This window comes from Oncorhynchus clarkii, chromosome 3 (assembly GCF_045791955.1).
Source record: "Oncorhynchus clarkii lewisi isolate Uvic-CL-2024 chromosome 3, UVic_Ocla_1.0, whole genome shotgun sequence".
Classification (NCBI taxonomy): Eukaryota; Metazoa; Chordata; class Actinopteri; order Salmoniformes; family Salmonidae; genus Oncorhynchus; species Oncorhynchus clarkii.
The window spans coordinates 66,046,733-66,066,285 of NC_092149.1; the positions used below are offsets into that span (position 1 = coordinate 66,046,733).

The window sequence follows — 19,553 nt, forward strand, 5'->3', positions numbered from 1 at the left end:
TCCATTTGTAAAGTAAATAACGCACCTCACACTAAAGTGTAATCTCTCATCAAATACTGTCATGAGAAAGAGTGCCTGTTGTTTCTATGACCGTTACGATGGCATGACATAATGACATAATGGCCCCTGTGGCCCTAAGCAGCCTCAACCAGCTCATGTGATCGACAACTAGCTTTTAGTTTACTGACATGTCTCAGTCCTAGCCCTGTGCTGTTGATATGACATGAACGCCACTCATTCTCACATCTAGCATATACTGTATCTATCTCTCCATTAGCTCTCAGTGCCTTGGAGACTGAAAGGCAGGGTAAAATCCATCACATTTCAGGAACTTTAAGAGGAGAATGATTCTCTCAAGGGAGGGCAGAGGTGACTGAATGACTGTCAGGACCAGATTGAGGTTGTGTATCAAGTATCAGACATCTGGAGCAGTGACCAGGATGTCATTACTCAATGGGAAGAAACACATCATTTCTCTAATGGGGGGCATTACTGTAGGTGTATCAGCATATACTCACCTCTCTTCATAACACTGTGTTTCAGGAGCAGTTCTTTCAGACACTCAGCATCTGCCAGCTCCTGTTCTCTGCTCTGGAACTCTTCTCCCTCATCTATTCTGATAGCAAACTGCAAGAGGTGGAGGAAGATATAGTAAATCTATCTGTATAGTTAGACAATAGAGTAATTTATACTAGCATGGGCTCTGTCTTTACACATTTATTCATGGAGATCCCGAAAGGCTTAATTCACTCACAGTAGATTTGACTGAGAAGTAAACAAAGGAAACAAGAAGCACTGTTTGGTCAGGGATGAAACATGTAAAGGGCAGACAGTACAAAGAGTTCTGCTATTAAAAAACAACCACTTTTCAGTCACATCTACAGAACCACCTGATTCCTGTATCTGTCACACAACCACTCATCATGTTTCATAATCATCACAATAATGTGTCTGCTTTGTGTGGCAGCATTTAGGGTGGCCATCATTTAATGCCTGGGTAAGTTACAGTGGCTGTACAGTATCACACAACTCAATCCTCTTGGTTGGAGCCACTGTCATTGGACTAATAACAATGAAACTGCCCCATTGTGCCATATTTTACAGGGCTCCGTGATAGTGTCTATCACCTGTGTATTTATATTCAGTAAAAACAGGATTACATTACAACTCCTCGTCATTTACACTGCTATTTAGGAAAATATTTTTCAATAACGTAATGCTAACAAAACTGATAAAACAATGTGCCATTTTCTTTTATGTTTTTTTTTAAGCAAACTGGAGAGGAGGAAACAGATGTACTAACTCTAGAACAGCAGTAATAACAAGAACACAACACTGGATGCTGTGTTGATATCATGAAATGTTACATTGTTACATCCTCCAACAAACAACATAAAAAATGAACTTTCCATTTCAGAACCACAGAACTGGTTGAAAGGTCACTTTGTTACATGCTTATTAGTGCAGTGAAAACACCTGAGGCATACATGTACATTAACTCAAAATCAGCTCTGATCTGTTAGGGTTACAGTCTATGTCAGCTCTATGTGTGTTCTATGTAGCTATAATGGATCTGTTTCTGTTTGCCTGGCTCCTAACTCAAGTGCTATGTCAAAGAACTCTGAGGCCAGGTGTAGCAGAAACCAGCACTTCTCTAGAAGTGAGATCTGGGTATATGTATGGTCTATGTAGCTCTATGCATTCTCTATGTAGCTATAACATCTCCTTTCTGTTAGCCCTCCTACCTCCAGGGCCCTGTCGAAGAACTCTGAGGCCAGGTGTAACAGCGACCTGCGCTTCTCTAGCATTAAGATCAGGGTCCTCCAGGCATCGCTCAGCGAGTTAGCCATGGCCTCGTACACCTCCCCTTCATTCTCCTTCTTCTCCTCTGCCATCCTGTCTGCCTCTTCCAGCAGAGCCCACACGCCTGCCTCATGTTTCTGGCAAGAGAGAAAGGATCATACAAAAAAAGACAGAAGACAATAAGATAGATATACCTGGTTCATTGAAGTATCTTCTCTGCATTAATAAAAAAAAACATAAAATTACCATTTTTCTACTTGCATTTAAATCAACATCGTTAATGGAGCGATTCTGTAACGCACTAGGCGTAGTGGGTGCGGAGTCAGGCGCAGGAGGCAGGAGGTACAGTGCTTTATTACGCCCAGGACAAATAATACTTGCCAAGATACTGGGCGCACATACACAAATGCCCAAAACCAGGACCTAACCAGTCCGGAGGGGAAACCCCAAAACAATACGCACTACCACACAATAACACAGTGGAAAATCAAATAAGCCCGCACAAAGAGCAGGCGGGTTTACGGGCTTAAATAGCCCAACTAAAACCCAAACAAGAAACAGGTGTTACTAATCAGACAAAAACAACAGAAAAGGGAAAACGAATCAGTGGCAGCTAGTAGGCCGGTGACGACGACCGCCGAGCGCCACCCAAACAGGAAGAGGAGCCACCTTCGGTAGGAGTCGTGACAGATTAATTTACACTTTGTTCAATTGCACTATTGTAAACTACACATTTGAAATTATATTTGTAGAAGTTCAAAGCCTTGCTGAATTAAAAGCAGTGGATGAACCAACAACATATTCCATCCCAAATGTAAATCTATTTTGGATTGTTTTCTGGTAAAACCTCTTTAATTAGAGGGGTTGTTCATAGGTCTAAATCTGTAGTAACTCTGATGTCTTAAGATGACTAGAGATATTCTGCCTCCACAATGGAACACATAGGTGATAATTCAACTAATTCCTAACCTTCTATTTTGGAATCCTTATGGTCAAGGACATTGAGTCATGCAACTGTACATTCAAATCACTATAACATTTTCACTTGTGCATAATCACAATAAGGAGCTGAATCTCCTTCTTATTACTGAACGAAGTCTCTCTGTGGCATTGGGACAATATGAGGGCTAAAATCATACATCTGATTGTGAATTAATAATATTCCCATGTGAACAACTAGTCCCTCTTTTTGTGAGAGCTGGCACCGAATAGCAGTTATTTTTTGCAAATGCATATCTAAGGGCAGCAACAGCAAAATATGTCAGGAACCATCTGACCATAAGATTTAAATGTATAAGATCAATTGTTCACATGCTTATGCCAATATTGTCATACTTGTATAAAATAAGATTGAACATGCTCAGCCATCAGGCATAACTCAAACACCTGACAGTAGGTGGAAAAAGTGAATGAGTGCTTGGCACAAGGAAAGAATGGCCTGGATCAAAATAACCATTGTGCAGGAGTCTATAACAAGGCCAGGGGGAAAAAAGATTTGACTGGAAATAATATAAATCAACACTGAGAGGGCTGCTGTGAACATTTAAACTTCCACCCAGGCTGGGGAAATGAAAGTGACTGAAATAGTTCTCTGAGGTATCTCCGAGAGAAGAAAAGCAGTCATGTTGTCTCAATGAGCTATAGTCAAACAAGGCCGGGACTGAAGAAGCTTTAATCACAGCCTAAATGTCACCACAAGTGACATATACATTTGGAAGTTTACATACACCTTAGCCAAATGTATTTAAACTCAGTTTTTCACAATTCCTGATAGTAATGCTAGTAAAAATTCCTCGTCTTGAGTCAGTTAGGATCACCACTTTATTTTAAGAATGTGAAATGTCAGAATAATAGTTGAGAGAATTATTTATTTCAGCTTTTATTTCTTTCATCACATTCCCTGTGGGTTAGAAGTTACACTCAATTAGTATTTGGTAGCATTGCCTTTAAATTGTTTAACTTGGGTCATATGTTTCGGGTAGCCTTCCACAAGCTTCCCAAAATAAATTGGGTGAATTTTGGCACATTCCTGCTGACAGAACTGGTGTAACTGAGTCAGGTTTGAAGGCCTCCTTGCTCGCACAGACTTTTTCAGTTCTGCCCACAAATTTTCTATAGGATTGAGGTCAGGGCTTTGTGATGGCCACTCCAATACCTTGACTTTGTTGTCCTTAAGCCATTTTGCCACAACTTTGGAAGTATGCTTGGAGTCATTGTTCATTTGGAAGACCCATTTGCAACCAAGCTTTAACTTCCTGACTTATTTCTTGAGTTATTGCTTCAAATTATCCACATAATTTTCCTGCTTCGTGATGCCATCTATTTTGTGAAGTGCACCAGTCCCTCCTGCAGCAAAGCACCCCCACAACATGATGCTGCCACCCCCGGGCTTCACAGTTGGGATGGTGTTCCTCGGCTTGCAAGCCTCCCCCTTTTTCCTCCAAACATAACGATGGTAACAGTTTCATCAGACCAGAGGACATTTCTCCAAAAAGTATGATCTTTGTCCCCATGTACAGTTGCAAACTGTAGTCTGGCTTTTCATATGGCGGTTTTGGAGCAGTGGCAGCTGAGCGGCCTTTCAGGTTATGTCGATATAGGACTTGTTTTACTGTGGATATGGATACTTTTGTATCTGATTCCTCCAGCATCTTCACAAGGTCCTTTGCTCTTTGTTCTGTGATTGATTTGCACTTTTCGCACCAAAGTACGTTCATCTCCAGGAGACAGAACACGTCTCCTTCCTGAGCGGTATGACGGCTGCGTGGTCCCATGGTGTTTATAGTTGCGTACTATTGTTTGTACAGATGAATGTGGTACCTTCATGCATTTGTAAATTACCTCCAAGATTGAACCAGACTTGTGGAGGTCTCCAATTTGCTTTCTGGGGTCTTGGCTGATTTCTTTTGATTTTCCCATGATGTCAAGCAAAGAGGCATTGAGTTTGAAGGTAGGCCTTGAAATACATCCACAGGTACACCCCCAATTGACTCAAATGATGTCAAGTAGCCTATCAGAAGCTTCTAAAGCCATGACATAATTTTCTGGAATTGTCCAAGCTGTTTAAAGGCACAGTCAACTTGGTGTATGTAAACTTCTGACCAACTGGAATTGATACAGTGAATTATAAGTGAAATAATCTGTCTGTAAACAATTGTTGGAAAAATTACTTCTGTCATGCACAAAGTAGATGTCCTAACTGACTTGCCAAATGTATAGTTTGTTAACAAGACATTTGTGGAGTGGTTGAAAAACAAGTTTTAATGACTCCAACCTAAGTGTATGTAAACTTCTGACTTCAACTGTAACTACACTCAACAAAAATATAAACGCAACATGTAAAGTGTTGGTCCCATGTTTCATGAGCTGAAATAAAAGATCCCAGAAATGTTCCATGCGCACAACAAGCTTATTTCTCTCAAAGCTTATTTCTCTACTTGTGCTCACATTTGTCTACATGCCTGTTAGTGATAATTTCTCCTTTGCCAAGATAATGCATCCACCTGACAGGTGTGGCATATCAAGAAGCTGATTAAACAGCATGATCATTACACAGGTGTCCCTTGTGCTGGGGACAATGAAAGGCCACTCTCAAATGTGCCGATTTGTCACACATCACAATGCCACAGATGTTTAACGTGTTGAGGGAGCATGCAATTGGCATACTGACTGCAGGAATGTCCCCCAAAGCTGTTGCCAGATAATTTAATGTTAATTTCTCTACCATAAGCCACCTCCAATGTAGTTTTAGAGAATTTGGCAGTACGTCCAACTGGCCTCACAACCGCAGACCACTTGTGACCACGCCAGCCCAGGACCTCCACATCCAGCAGATTGTCTGAGACCAGCCACCTGGACAGCTGATGAAACTATGAGTTTGCACAGCCAAATAATTTTTGCACAAACTATCAGAAACCTCATCTGCGTGCTTGTGGTTCTCACCAGGGTCTTGACCTGACTTCAATGGGCAAATGCTCACCTTTGATGGCCACTGGCATGCTGGAGATGTGTGCTGTTCACAGATGAATCCCGGTTTCAACTGTACAGGGCAGATGGCAGACAGCATGTATGGCGTTGTGTGGGCGAGCGGTTTGCTGACGTCAACATTGTGAACAGAGTGCTCCCTGGTGGCAGTGGGGTTATGGTATGGGCAGGCATAAGCTACAGACAACGAACACAATTGCATTTTATCGATGGCAATTTGAGTGCACAGAGATACCGTGACGAGATCAAGAGGCCCATTGCCGTGCCATTCAGCCGCCGCCATCACCCATGTCGTATGGACCTGTACACAATTCCTGCATACTCACCAGACATGTCACCATTGAGCATGTTTGGCATGCTCTGGATCGACGTGTACGACAGCGTGTTCCAGTTCACGTCAATATCCAGAAACTTCGCACAGCCATTGAAGAGGAGAGGAACAACATTCCGCAGGCCACAATCAACAGCCTGATCAACTCTATGCGAAGGACCTGTGTTGCGGTGCATGAAGCAAATGGTGGTCATACCAGATACTGATTGGTTTTATGATCAAAGCCCCTACCTTTTGTGACCAACAGATGCATATCTGTATTCCCAATTATGTGAAATCCATGGATTAGGGTATAATTTATTTATTTAAATTGACTGATTTCCTTATATGAACTCAGTAAAATCTTTGCAATTGTTGCATGTTGCATTATATTTTTGTTCAGTGTAATATGCCCAATGGGCAGCTCATCCTCGTGGCCCAGCATGGTCTCATTCGAATATGTCCAAATAGTGACATACAGTATCAATAACAGAATAGTCTACTTATGTCACCTAAACTGACACATTAGTTGTATGTCGCTCTACTGTATTCCTAATGAGATTATTACCTTGAGTTTGATCAGGAGCTGCTGGTGTTCATCCAGCAGTTTCTTTGTTTCGTCCTGGTTGCTGCCGATCTCCAGCAGGTTGGGATTGGCTTCAGTCAACTGCAGCTTTACAAGTTCCCCACACTACAGTACAAAACACAGACACACACACACACAACAAAACACACACTCAACTTTACAGAAGGAGTTGTTTGTTTTCTCCCTTATGTTTTCAGTACATATTTCTACCCATAGTTTAGGAATAAATAGCCTGTCTGCGTCCATTGGATCAATGAATGTACTACTATGTATCAAAGAGACTCGTCCAAGTTAAACCAGCAGGATGGAAAGGTCTGTTTGTGTTGCCCTGCCAAGGCCATGTTACATGTTGTTTATGTTCCGACTGTGAGCAGGGCAGGTTGGTGTAACATTATACCTGTGAATTTCACAGTGTGTAAACACCGCTTGGAAATAGGTCTGTCTTCCGCAACCTGGCACTCCTTTTCCACTATACTGTTGTGTCCCGGGAACACCTTCAGAGGCTGTGTCCCAAATGACACCCTATTCCCTACATAGTGTACTACTTTTGACCAAAAGCCCTATGGTGAGTGTAGAGAATATTGTTATCCACGTCGGCACCAACGATGTTAGGATGAAACAGTCAGAGGTCTCCACGCGCAACATAGCTTCAGCGTGTAAATCAGCTAGAAAGATGTGTCGGCATTGAGTAATTGTCTCTGGCCCCCTCCCAGTTAGGGGGAGTGATGAGCTCTACAGCAGAGTCTCACAACTCAATCGCTGGTTGAAAACTGTTTTCTGCCCCTCCCAAAATATAGAATTTGTAGATAATTGGCCCTCTTCTGGGACTCACCCACAAATCGGAACAAGCCTGGCCTGTTGAGAAGTGACGCACTCCATCCTAGCTGGAGGGGTGCTCTCATCTTATCTACGAACATAGACAGGGCTCTAACTCCCCTTGCTCCACAATGAGACAGGGAACAGGCCAGGTAGCAGGCTGTTAGCCAGCCTACCTGCTTAGTGGAGTCTGCCACTAGCACAGTCAGTGTAGCCAGCTTAGCTATCCCCATTGAGACCGTGTCTGTGCCTCGACCTAGGTTGGGCAAAACTAAACATGCGGTGTTCGCCTTAGCAATCTCACTGGAATAAAGACCTCCTCCATTCCTGACATTATTGAAAGAGATTGTGATACCTCACATCTCAAAATAGGGCTACTTAATGTGAAATCCCTCACTTCCAAGGCAGTTATAGTCAATGAACTAATCACTGATCATAATCTTGATGTAATTGGCCTGACTGAAAAATGGCTTAAGCCTGATTAATTTACTGTGTTTAAATGAGGCCTCACCTTCTGGTTACAATAGTGACCATGTCCCCCGCGCATCCCGCAAAGGCGGAGGTGTTGCTAACGTTTTTTTTTTAACTACGTTTTCGTCTTTTTAGCTTCTAGTCATGAATCTATGCAGCCTACTCAATCACTTTTTATAGCTACTGTTTACAGGCCTCCTGGGCCATATACAGCGTTCCTCACTGAGTTCCCTGAATTCCTATCGGACCTTGTAGTCATGGCAGATAATATTCACATTTTTGGTGACTTTAAAATTCACATGGAAAAGTCCACAGACCCACTCCAAAAGGCTTTCGGAGCCATCGTCGACTCAGTGGGTTTTGTTCAAAATATCTCTGGACCTGCTCACTGCCACAGTCATACTCTGGACCTAGTTTTGTCCCGTGGAATAAATGTTGTGGATCTTAATGGTTTTCCTCATAATCCTGGACTATTGGACCACCATTTTATTATGTTTGCAATCGCAACAAATAATCTGCTCAGATCCCAACCAAGGATCATCAAAAGTCGTGCTATAAATTCTCGGACAACCCAAAGATTACTAGATTCCCTTTCCCTCCACCTACCCAAGGACATCAGAGTACAAAAATCAGTTTACCACCCAGTTTACCACTGAGGAACTCAGTTTAACCTTGCGCAATACCCTAGATGCAGTTGCACCCCTATAAACAAAAAACGTTTGTCATAAGAAACTAGCTCCCTGGTATACAGAAAATACCCAAGCTCTGAAGCAAGCATCCAGAAAATTGGAATGGAAATGGCGCTACACCAAACTGGAAGTCTTCCGACTAGCTTGGAAAGACAGTACCGTGCAGTATCGAAGAGCCCTCACTGCTGCTCGATCATCCTATTTTTCCAATTTAATTGAGGAAAATAAGAACAATCCAAAATAAATGTTTGATACTGTCGCAAAGCTAACTAAAAATGGGAGAGCAGCATTCCCTAAGAGAGGATGGCTTTTACTTCAGCAGTGATAAATTCATGAACTTCTTTGAAGAAAAGATCATGATCATTAGAAAGCAAATGATGGACTCCTCTTTAAATCTGCGTATTCCTCCAAAGCTCAGTTGTCCTGAGTCTACACAACTCTGCCAGGACCTAGGATCAAGGGAGACACTCAAGTTTTTTAGTATTATATCTCTTGACACATTCATGAAAATAATCATGGACTGCATACTTGACCCTATTCCATCTAAACTACTGAAAGAGCTGGTTCCTGTGCTTGGCCCTCCTATGTTGAACACAATATACGGCTCTCTAACCACCGGATGTGTACCAAACTCACTAAAAGTGGCAGTAATAAAGCTTCTCTTGAAAAAGCCAAACCTTGACCAAGAAAATATAAAAAACTATCGGCCTATATCGAATCTTCCATTCCTCTCAAAGTTCTTTAGAAAAAGCTGTTGCACGGCAACTCACTGCCTTCCTGAAGACAAACAATGTATATGAAACGCTTCAGTCTGGTTTTTGACCCCATCATAGCACTGAGACTGCACTTGTGAAGGTGGTAAATTACCTTAAAATGGCGTCAGACCGAGGCTCTGCATCTGTCCTCGTGCTCCTAGACCTTAGTGCTGCTTTTGAATCCATCGATCACCACATTCTTTTGGAGAGATTGGAAACCCAAATTGGTCTACATGGACAAGTTCTGGCCTGGTTTAGATCTTATCTGTCGGAAATATATCAGTTTGTCTCTGTGGATGGTTTGTCCTCTGACAAATCAACTGTACATTTCGGTGTACCTCAAGGCTCCTTTTTATGACCACTATTGTTCTCACTATATATTTCACCTCTTGGTGATGTCATTCGGAAACATAATGTTAACTTTCAGTGCTATGTGGATGACACACAGCTGTACATTTTGATATAACATGGTGAAGCCCCAAAATTGCCCTCCCTGGAAGCCTGTGTTTCAGACATAAGGAAGTGGACGGCTGCAGATGTTCTACTTTTAAACTCGGACAAAACAGAGATGCTTGTTCTAGGTCCCAAGATACAAAGAGATCTTCTGTTGGATCTGACAATTAATCTTGAACTAGAACCAAAAAATGTGATCATATTACTCCAGTGCTAGCCTCTCTACACTGGCTTCCTGTTAAGGCAAGGGCTGATTTCAAGGTTTTACTGCTAACCTACAAAGCATTACATGGGCTTGCTCCTACCTATCTTTCCAATTTGATCCTGCCGTACATACCTACACGTACGCTATGGTCACAAGACGCAGGCTTCCTTACTGTCCCTAGAATTTCTAAGCAAACAGCTGGAGGCAGGGCTTTCTCCTATAGAGCTCAATTTTTATGGAATGGTCTGCCTACCCATGTGAGAGACCCAGACACGGTCTCAACCTTTAAGTCTTTATTGAATACTCATCTCTTCAGTAGGTCCTATGATTTAGTGTATTCTGGCCCAGGAGTATGAAGGTGAACAGAAAGGCACTGGAGCAACGAACTGCCCTTGCAGTCTCTGCCTGGCCGGTTCCCCACTCTCCACTGGGATTCTCTGCCTCTAACCCTATTACAGGGCCTGAGTCACTGGCTTACTGGTGCTCTTCCATGCCGTCCCTAGGAGGGGTGCGTCACTTGAGTGGGTTGAGTCACTGATGTGATCTTCCTGTCCGGGTTGGCGCCCCCCCTTGGGTTGTGCCGTGGCGGAGATCTTTGTGGGCTATACTCAGCCTTGTCTCAGGATGGTAAGTTGGTGGTTGAATATATCCCTCTAGTGGTGTGGGGCTGTGCTTTGAAAATGTGGGTGGGGATATATCCTGCCTGTTTGGCCCTGTCCGGGTGTATCGTCGGACGGGGCCTCAGTGTCTCTCGACCCCTCCTGTCTCAGCCTCCAGCATTTGTGCTGCAGTAGTTTGTGTCGGGGGGCTAGGGTCAGTCTGTTATATCTGGAGTATTTCTCCTGTCTTATCCGGTGTCCTGTGTGATTTTAAGTATGCTCTCTCTAATTCTCTCTCTCTATTTCTTTCTTTCTTTCTTTCTTTCTTTCTCTCTCTCTGAGGACCAGAGCCCTAGGACCATGCCTCAGGACTACCTGGCTTGATGACTCCTTGCTGTCCCCAGTCCACCTGGCCGTGCTGCTGCTCCAATTTCAACTGTTCTGCCTGCGGCTATGGAACCCTGACCTGTTCACCGGATGTGCTACCTATCCCAGACCTGCTGTTTTCAACTCTCTAGAGACAGCAGGAGCGGTAGAGATACTCTGAGTGATCGGCTATGAAAAGCCAACTGACATTTACTCCTGAAGTGCTGACCTGTTGCACCCTCGACAACTACTGTGAGTATTATTATTTGACCCTGCTGGTCATCTATGAACATTTGAACATCTTGGCCATGTACTGTTATAATCTCCACCCAACACAGCCAGAAGAGGACTGGCCACCCCTCAGAGCCTGGTTCCTCTCTAGGTTTCTTCCTAGGTTCTGGCCTTTCTAGCGAGTTTTTCCTAGCCACCGTGCTTCTACACCTGCATTGCTTGCTGTTTGGGGTTTTAAGCTCGGTTTCTGTATAGCACTTTGTGACATCAGCTGATGTAAGAAGTGCTTCATAAATACATTTGATTGATTGATTGATTGATTGATAGTAGTAGTGCACTATATGGGGAATATTGTGCCATCTAGGACAGACGACGACAATATCAAACCATTAAAGTGACTTAGGAATTCCTTTGCTGTGATTACTGATACCTCTCTGGGTGACACATTAACTCCAAATGATCTCAAAGTTAAGCTTTTCTTTAAAGTTTCTCTCTGAAAGTCAAAAGCACCAACAGCTGGTGCTGTAGCCTATATGACAGTATTACTACATTGTGTCTGTAGTGTACGCTAAACCATATGTCTATAATGTCTCCAGTGTGACATACATTGGACATTTGAATAGACATTACAGTAATTGATTTGTCAATGACGACCGTGGTGGTTACAGCCACATTGTACGCATGGGCACTGCGAGGATCACCAACAGCTGTTAAGCCAAATTACAAGATGTACAGTGATGGGAAAAAAGTATTTGATCCCCTGCTGATTTTGTATGTTTACACACTGACAAATATATGATCAGTCTATAATTTTAATGGTAGGTTTATTTGAACAGTGAGAGACAGAACAACAACAACAAAATCCAGAAAAACACATGTCAAAAATGTTATACATTGATTTGCATTTTAAGGAGGGAAATAAGTATTTGACCCCCTCTCAATCAGAAAGATTTCTGGCTCCCAGGTGTATTTTATACAGGTAATGAGCTGAGATTAGGAACACACTCTTAAAGGGAGTGCTCCTAATCTCAGTTTGTTTCCTGTATAAAAGACACCTGTCCACAGAAGCAATCAATCAATCAGATTCCAAACTCTCCACCATGGCCAAGACCAAAGAGCTCTCCAAGAATGTCAGGGACAAGATTGTAGACCTACACAAGGCTGGAATGGGCTACAAGACCATCGCCAAGCAGCTTGGTGAGAATGTGACAACAGTTGGTGCGATTATTCGCAAATGGAAGAAACACAAAAGAACTGTCAATCTCCCTCGGCCTGGGCTCCATGCAAGATCTCACCTCGTGGAGTTGCAATGATCATGAGAACGGTAAGGATCTTGTCAATGATCTCAAGGCAGCTGGGACCATAGTCACCAAGAAAACAATTGGTAACCACTACGCCGTGAAGGACTGAAATCCTGCAGCACCCGCAAAGCCCCCCTGCTCAAGAAAGCACATATACAGTACTTATTTCCCTCATTAAAATGCAAATCAATTTATAACATTTTTGACATGCGTTTTTCTGGATTTTTGTTGTTGTTATTCTGTATCTCACTGTTCAAATAAACCTAACATTAAAATTATAGACTGATCATTTCTTTGTCAGTGGGCAAACATACAAAATCAGCAGGGGATCAAATACTTTTTTCCCTCACTGTATGGGTGTCTCAAGCATTACAGTAGCCTATGTTGTCTCAAATGTAAGGAATATTTTCACTTACACAATAATTGATTTGTCAATAACCACAGTGGTTATGTGGTTACAGCCACAAAGGGAGCATGGGCAATGTAACTATGTCTGTGCTAGCTGTAGAGATTATTTCTTACTAGGCATGTTTTGCTCTTTAATCATTGCATGCCTTAGATTGCAGCTGTGGCTGTGGCAGTCAGTTTAAAGGGGCCTCGGAACGCAGAGGAACGCCATCACCTTCACAACCAAAAGTGGTCAACAAAATTGATAGCAGAGGATACAACAGAGGACATCAAACATCTCTCTTTTCAAACAAAACAGGCAAAGAAAAATGAGTCATATTTGAAAACCATCTCCTCTGTTTCTGTTTGACCATATCTAATATCTTTCCAACACATTTAGAATGTATTTCACACAGGTATGTGGGAAAATAAAAACATTGAAAGGTAAACTTTTTTTTAAAAATGCTTAAGATCTAATGTCCGTTGTTTTATTACTACTGTGGGAAAGCCCTGTACATGGCGTTAGTATGTGAGGCATTGATATAAGCCTTCTGTTTTGGCTAGGAAATATTTCCTATAAGCTTAATGGACAAACAGAGAGAGCTATTGACACCTCAGGACACCAGCTGAACAATGAGGACTGTGAGCTTGTGACATCACTGACAACATTAAATGCCTTTCTCTGGTTGCGTCCCAAATGGCACCCTATTCCCTATATAGGTTAGTGTACTACTTTTGACCAGACCAGACCGAGGCACCATAAAGGGAATAGGGTGCCTTTTGGGACACACCCTCTATTAGCAGCAGCACTTTGGAAAGAAGATCGATGGATGCAGATCGCTGAACACTGTGAGGTCAGTGTCTGTCAGATTCAGACAGATCAATAATCTAGCCTGACACTGAATTATAGCCAGTTGTTGTTGTTATATCGCCATAACACTGTGGTAATGTTGGACAACTTTTCTGTTAAAACTGCATGTAAATACTGATCTTCTCCATCATTTTTTAAATATTTTTTAGATAGCCTGATCAACCATTTCTGACCAAAGTAGAGTTCTGAGAGGCATACAGCCAAACATTTCTTAGAACAAGTTCTGTTCACCTGAGATATCTACAAACGTGAGAAGAATAAATGAGTTTAATATAGTGCTTTCAAGGACCCAAAATACTCTTAAAAAGGCAATTAAAGACAGCTAAAGACAATCCAAAGACACAACTAAATAATATTTTAGAAGGTCGGTACCTTGAGCACAGTGACAATAATCTGAGAGTCGCCAGCCTGCACGGCAATAGTGCTGATTGTTGTTGTGGCAGCAGGTTGACCTCCAGTGTCACCTTTGTTAGACATTGTCTCCACCGTCCAAACGTAAGAAATTTTACAGCCTCTACTGTCCCCTCTCTTCTTCCTGGATCCTGAAAATCCTATTCTCTCACTTCAGTCTCTGGAGACTTCAAAACTCAACAGCAACAGTCCTTCAATATTTCCTTTGAAGGTAGAGAGGAGAGAGTAACCACAGTAGAGAGTCCCCTCGGTCCCCTTGTCCAACAGGTGATATAAAATCCAGTTCCGTTGAAAGGTGTATGTTTCATCAGTGGTGTTCTGGCCCAGTTCCACTCACTCCAGTCCCACAGCAGAGCCACTAGCGTCAATGGACTGACTGACACTCAACAGGCAGGAGACACAGAGCAGAGAGAAGTTGACAGGGCAGAACACGGCAGGCAACTGTGTTAAAAATAGAAATATCACACTGTGCTGTGTTGGGAGCCATTTTGACACACCCCTAGTTCGTTGGCTCCGCTCTACTCTGGTCTATTTTCACAACCGCCCCCTCTCCCTGCCTGTCTCTCTCCCAGCCCCTCTTTATATTTTCCTGCCTCCCATCCCACACAGACAAACCCCACAAAAGCACCAGTCCATCCATGGAATATCATATCAATTGGCCTATCTACTGTATCTTCCAATAGAAGGGAAAATACCCTGTGAGTCAACACAGTTGGACAGATTATTATCTTGCTGCTCTGGGTCTGTGAATATGTTTTTCTACAGCCAAAAGCCAAGAACACTTAACACTGGTATGCTGCACGAGTGTTTAAGTATCTTCTAAGAGAGAGAAAAGTCCACACCCTCATGGCTGGCTGACTAGATACCCCTTTAAGCAGGTAGCCTACCGGTTAAGCACATTGTGCCAATAACCGAACAGTCACTGGTTCAGAGCCCTCAAGGTGGAAAAATCTGCCATTCTGCTCTTGAGCAAGGCGGTTAGAGAGAGAGAGTCAGAGAGAAAATGCTGATACAGCAGGGAAACACAAACAGACCCCAGCATCCTGCAGGCCCAATTTTTGAGTGTCTTTGACACTTGATCCAATAGAGCGAAGTATGCCGTTGACTCTCCTAAGATAATGATATACAGTATGTACAAACATTAGGAACACCTTCCTAATATTGAGTTGCATGCACCCTCCTCCTTTTGCCCTCAGAACAGGCTAAATTCATTGGTGCATGGACTCTATAAGGTGTTGAAAGAGTTCCACATGCTGACCCATGTTGACGCCAATGCTTCCCATAGTAGTGTCAAGTTGTCCTTTGGGTGGTGGACCATTCTTGATAGGCACAGGAAACTGTTGAGCGTAAAAAACCCAGCAGCGTTGCAGTTCTTGACTGGTGTGCCTGGAACTTAATACAATACACCGTTCAAAGGCACTTAAATCTTTTGTCTTGCCCATTGACACTCTGAATGACACACATACACAATCCATGTCTCAGTTGTCTCGGGGGGGGGGGGGGGGGGGGGGGGGGATCCTTCTTTAATCTAGCTCCTCCCCTTCATCTACACTGATTGAAGTGGAATTAACAGGTGACATCAATAAGGGATCATAGTTTAGACAGACAGACAGACAGACAGACAGATATCTAGATAGATAGATATCTAGATAGATAGATAGATAGATAGATAGATAGATAGATAGATAGATAGATAGATAGATAGTGCAGTATAGCCTAATAACTGTATTGTTTTATAAGAGGAGGCGTAATTGTAGTGGGCTTAGTTAGAGGGCATGCCAAGGTTAAAAGACAGAGAACTGACTGTCTGTAATGGGTAGCACTGTGGAGGAGGTGAATGTGAATAATCAAACTGGGCTTCACACTGAGTAGAAATGCTCCATCTCGAGAATAGTACCACTGTTCGGGGTTCACGCTGTGGGACTTCACTGTGTGTGCTACTGACTTGCCAAACAATAATATGAACAATCATGACTGTTGAAGCAACAGTTTAGATGCTTGAGGAAAGACATTTGTGTGGCATGTAGCCTACTCACAGGCATGCCAGGGAGCCTGACTGTCAAAAGAAATATTGTGATTGCTAACAGGACAACTTGACTCTGCATGTCATGCTTCCCCAATAACACTACAGCCACTCAGACCTGGGTTGAAATACTACTTGAAATCCAGAGTGCCAGATGGTCTGGATTTCACTTTTTGGAGTTTACTGTTGGTTCCAAAGTAACATGCAAGCTCAATCAACCACAGCTAAAATATTTGAAATAGTATTTTTATTTAACTAGGCAAGTCAGTTAAGAACAAATTCTTATTTTCAATGACGGCCTAGGAACACCCTGCCTGTTCAGGGGTAAAACGACAGATTTGTACCTTGTCAGCTCGGGGGTTTGAACTTACAACCTTCCGGTTACTAGTCAAACACTTTAACCACTAGGCTACCAAGGTCTGCCATGGACTAGTGCTGCAGGCAGGCTGGAGACAGCTGTTGGAGAAGTCAGAGAAACAGCTGAGAAAGTAAGACTGTGTTGAAAGATCAGACGAGTCGGGGGCACACACACACACAGCCCAGGATAGCTTGGGAGGACCTGGAAGGCCCCCTCACTCCAAAGAGCCACCTGTGGGTGTCCCCTGATAAAGCTATCCCTGCTTAGCGTCCCTCTCTGAGCGGCATCCCAAATGGCACCATATTCTCTATATAGTGCAGTGTTCACTACTTTTGACAAGGGCCCTTGGGGCATTGGTTAAAACTTGTGTACCCTAAAGAGAATAGGGGATCATTTAGAATGCACCCTCTGAGTGGCCCCGGCCTGGCTGAGAGAATTCAGAGAACGTTAAATATAGCATCACCATCAGCCTCATGTCATTAAGCATCAACAACAGCTACAGTATCACCTTCAAGATTTAGGCCTATTAAAAGCTACTGGGTCAGATAGATGCAAACATTGTAAAGTATCACCTTTAAGCTATATTAAAATATCAAGTTTGGTGATATTTGGTGATAAAAGTGTCCGAGCAGACGTTCCCTCGTTTTCAATAAACTGGGCCACAAACAGCATTTGCTTTGGAATTTTCCTCCCATGTGGATATAATATTTGTTTGTGTTGTGTTGTTTGATGTGTGAATATAAATATTTTGGTCTATTTGTTTATAGTTACTATTACCTCCCAACCAAATAAAAATAACCATTAACAAGAGAAGACCTAGTAAACCCAGAAGCCACCACAACACCCTACAGATGGTTTTGACTAGATGGTATACAGTTTATGTCAGAATTCACCAGAATTGACTTTTCGTAGCAGGTTAGGAGAATTTACACAGCAGGTTAGGAGAACAAACGTAGCAGGTTAGGGGAATTAGGTTAAGGTCAGGAAAATTGTAAGGGTTAGGTAAAATGCCCCAAAAAACGTACATTTTACACAAGCTGTAATCTTTCTAGCCATGACCCTAGCCCAAAGGCCAGCAGATGGCAATATTGAGTAATTTCATTTTACCGTCCAAACACATTGAATGCAGCTTATACATTTGTGTGTCCCTCGTGGACCGGTTCGTACCAAAAACATTCTCCATTCAGGCTGCATAGGCTTCGATTTCCTCCTTAACTTTATTTAATGGTGTGAAGGCAGAAAACAACAGGGAAAATATGCGTACTTTCCTTATGAAATACACATTTTCACCACCATGCTAGACTGGCTTAATACTAATCTTGGATGTTGTGTATCGCTTCCAAAAATAATTCAGATTTGTTCAGTAAATACTGAAATTAGTGATGGGAAACCTAGGCTCTCTTTCCCAAATTGTGCCAAAAAATGGTTTATTACTCAGAACTTCTAACGTAATGCACATTAGTGACATCTGCTGGTCAAGAATAAATATCAGTATGTTTGATGTTAATATATACTTTTTTTCCCCTGTCACTCCACCCATACTTTGTGGCGCAATCAATAGGTGCGAACTTAGGTAAAGTAAATGTAGCCTACTTAGAATGTGAGGTTCACTATTTATTTTATTGAGCATATGTGGCATTATTTAGGATGCTGAAGACAAAAGATTATCATAGGTTACACTTAATAAAAACAAATAATTTGAACAACAATGGAAAGATAGTGTGGTTTCACACAAAATACATTTCCAAACATAGACAGATCTTGTGCCTATGCCAGTCTCAGATACCTGCTGAGCTACTGCTTGGTTGCAATACACTGGAAACCTTATAACTTTCATAAATTGGTAAATAAGGTGTCCAGTAGAGGCCAGTGTTTGAAAGCAACTTGGAAGAAGGCACCAGAACCACAAACAATAACACAACATACAAAAACAGAAATAAATAATGTTTGTTCTCCACCACCTCATCTTATCAATAAAGAATCTTCCAAGTAAAATAATCAAATTAACAATACAAATTTAACCGGGGTCCATATCAGTTGGGTCAGAATAAAACGTAATATCAGAGTCTTCCAAATTAACATTAACAGTAGTTTACCTTAAAATAAAGTATTCTAACTCAATCCTAAATCTTCTGATGAGAACAGTCCCAAAATCAATAGTCAAGAGTTTCTGGGTCACAAACACAAAACACATTTGTCATCTATAGCAATAGATCTGTATCTGTGTACATTAAAGGTCTTTACGGTGTAGACTCTGTGAACGAGTTCACATGATGCTTCTTTCACCTTGTTAGATATACAATATTTGCTAGACAACAATGAAACTTTGTTCCAGTTCACTTGTCCCAGGGCTGCATTCCAGTATATTCTAGCAGAAGAAATAGTAACACAATGACAGAGCTTTCTTATACATATATATATATATATATATACAGTACCAGTCAAAAGTTTGGACACACCTACTAATTCAAGGGTTTTTCTTTATTTTTAACTAAGTTCTACATTGTAGAATAATAGTGAAGACATCAAAACTGTTAAATAACACAAATGGAATCATGTAGTAACCAAAAAAGTATTAAATAAATCAAAATATGTTTTACATTTGAGATTCTTTAAAGTAGCCACCCTTTGCCTTGATGATAGCTTTGCATGCTCTTGGCATTCTCTCAACCAGCTTCATGAGGTAGTCACCTGGAATTTCAATTTAACAGGTGTGCCTTGTTAAAAAAGTTAATTTGTGGAATTTCTTTCCTTCTCAATGCGTTTGATATGAATAGTGTAATTCAGTGATGTTGTATTGGATTTGCCTCAAACATAACGCTTTGTATTTTTTGCAGTTTTACTTTAGTGCCTTATTGCAAATAGGATGCACTTCCTGGAATAATTGTATTCTGTATAGGCTTCCTTCTTTTCACTTATTTAGGTTTGAATTGT

The 19,553-nt window shown here is 42.0% G+C and overlaps 1 protein-coding gene across 2 annotated transcripts in view; it reads right to left on the reverse strand.

Annotated features, from left to right (window-relative positions):
- LOC139401517 (coiled-coil domain-containing protein 141-like) overlaps positions 1 to 14,864 on the reverse strand; it is a 49,542-nt gene extending 34,678 nt beyond the window's left edge. For both annotated transcript variants that reach the window (XR_011633001.1, XM_071145710.1), the window contains exons 1-4: positions 14,200 to 14,864; positions 6,666 to 6,788; positions 1,746 to 1,940; positions 519 to 627 (exon numbers count right to left, since the gene is read on the reverse strand). Coding sequence is in view for 1 of the 2 variants with exons in the window: in XM_071145710.1 (XP_071001811.1) it covers positions 519 to 627; positions 1,746 to 1,940; positions 6,666 to 6,788; positions 14,200 to 14,304 (532 nt within the window). In the remaining variant the exon portion in view is untranslated. The remainder of the gene's footprint in view (positions 1 to 518; positions 628 to 1,745; positions 1,941 to 6,665; positions 6,789 to 14,199) is intronic.
- Positions 14,865 to 19,553: the final 4,689 nt, after the last annotated feature.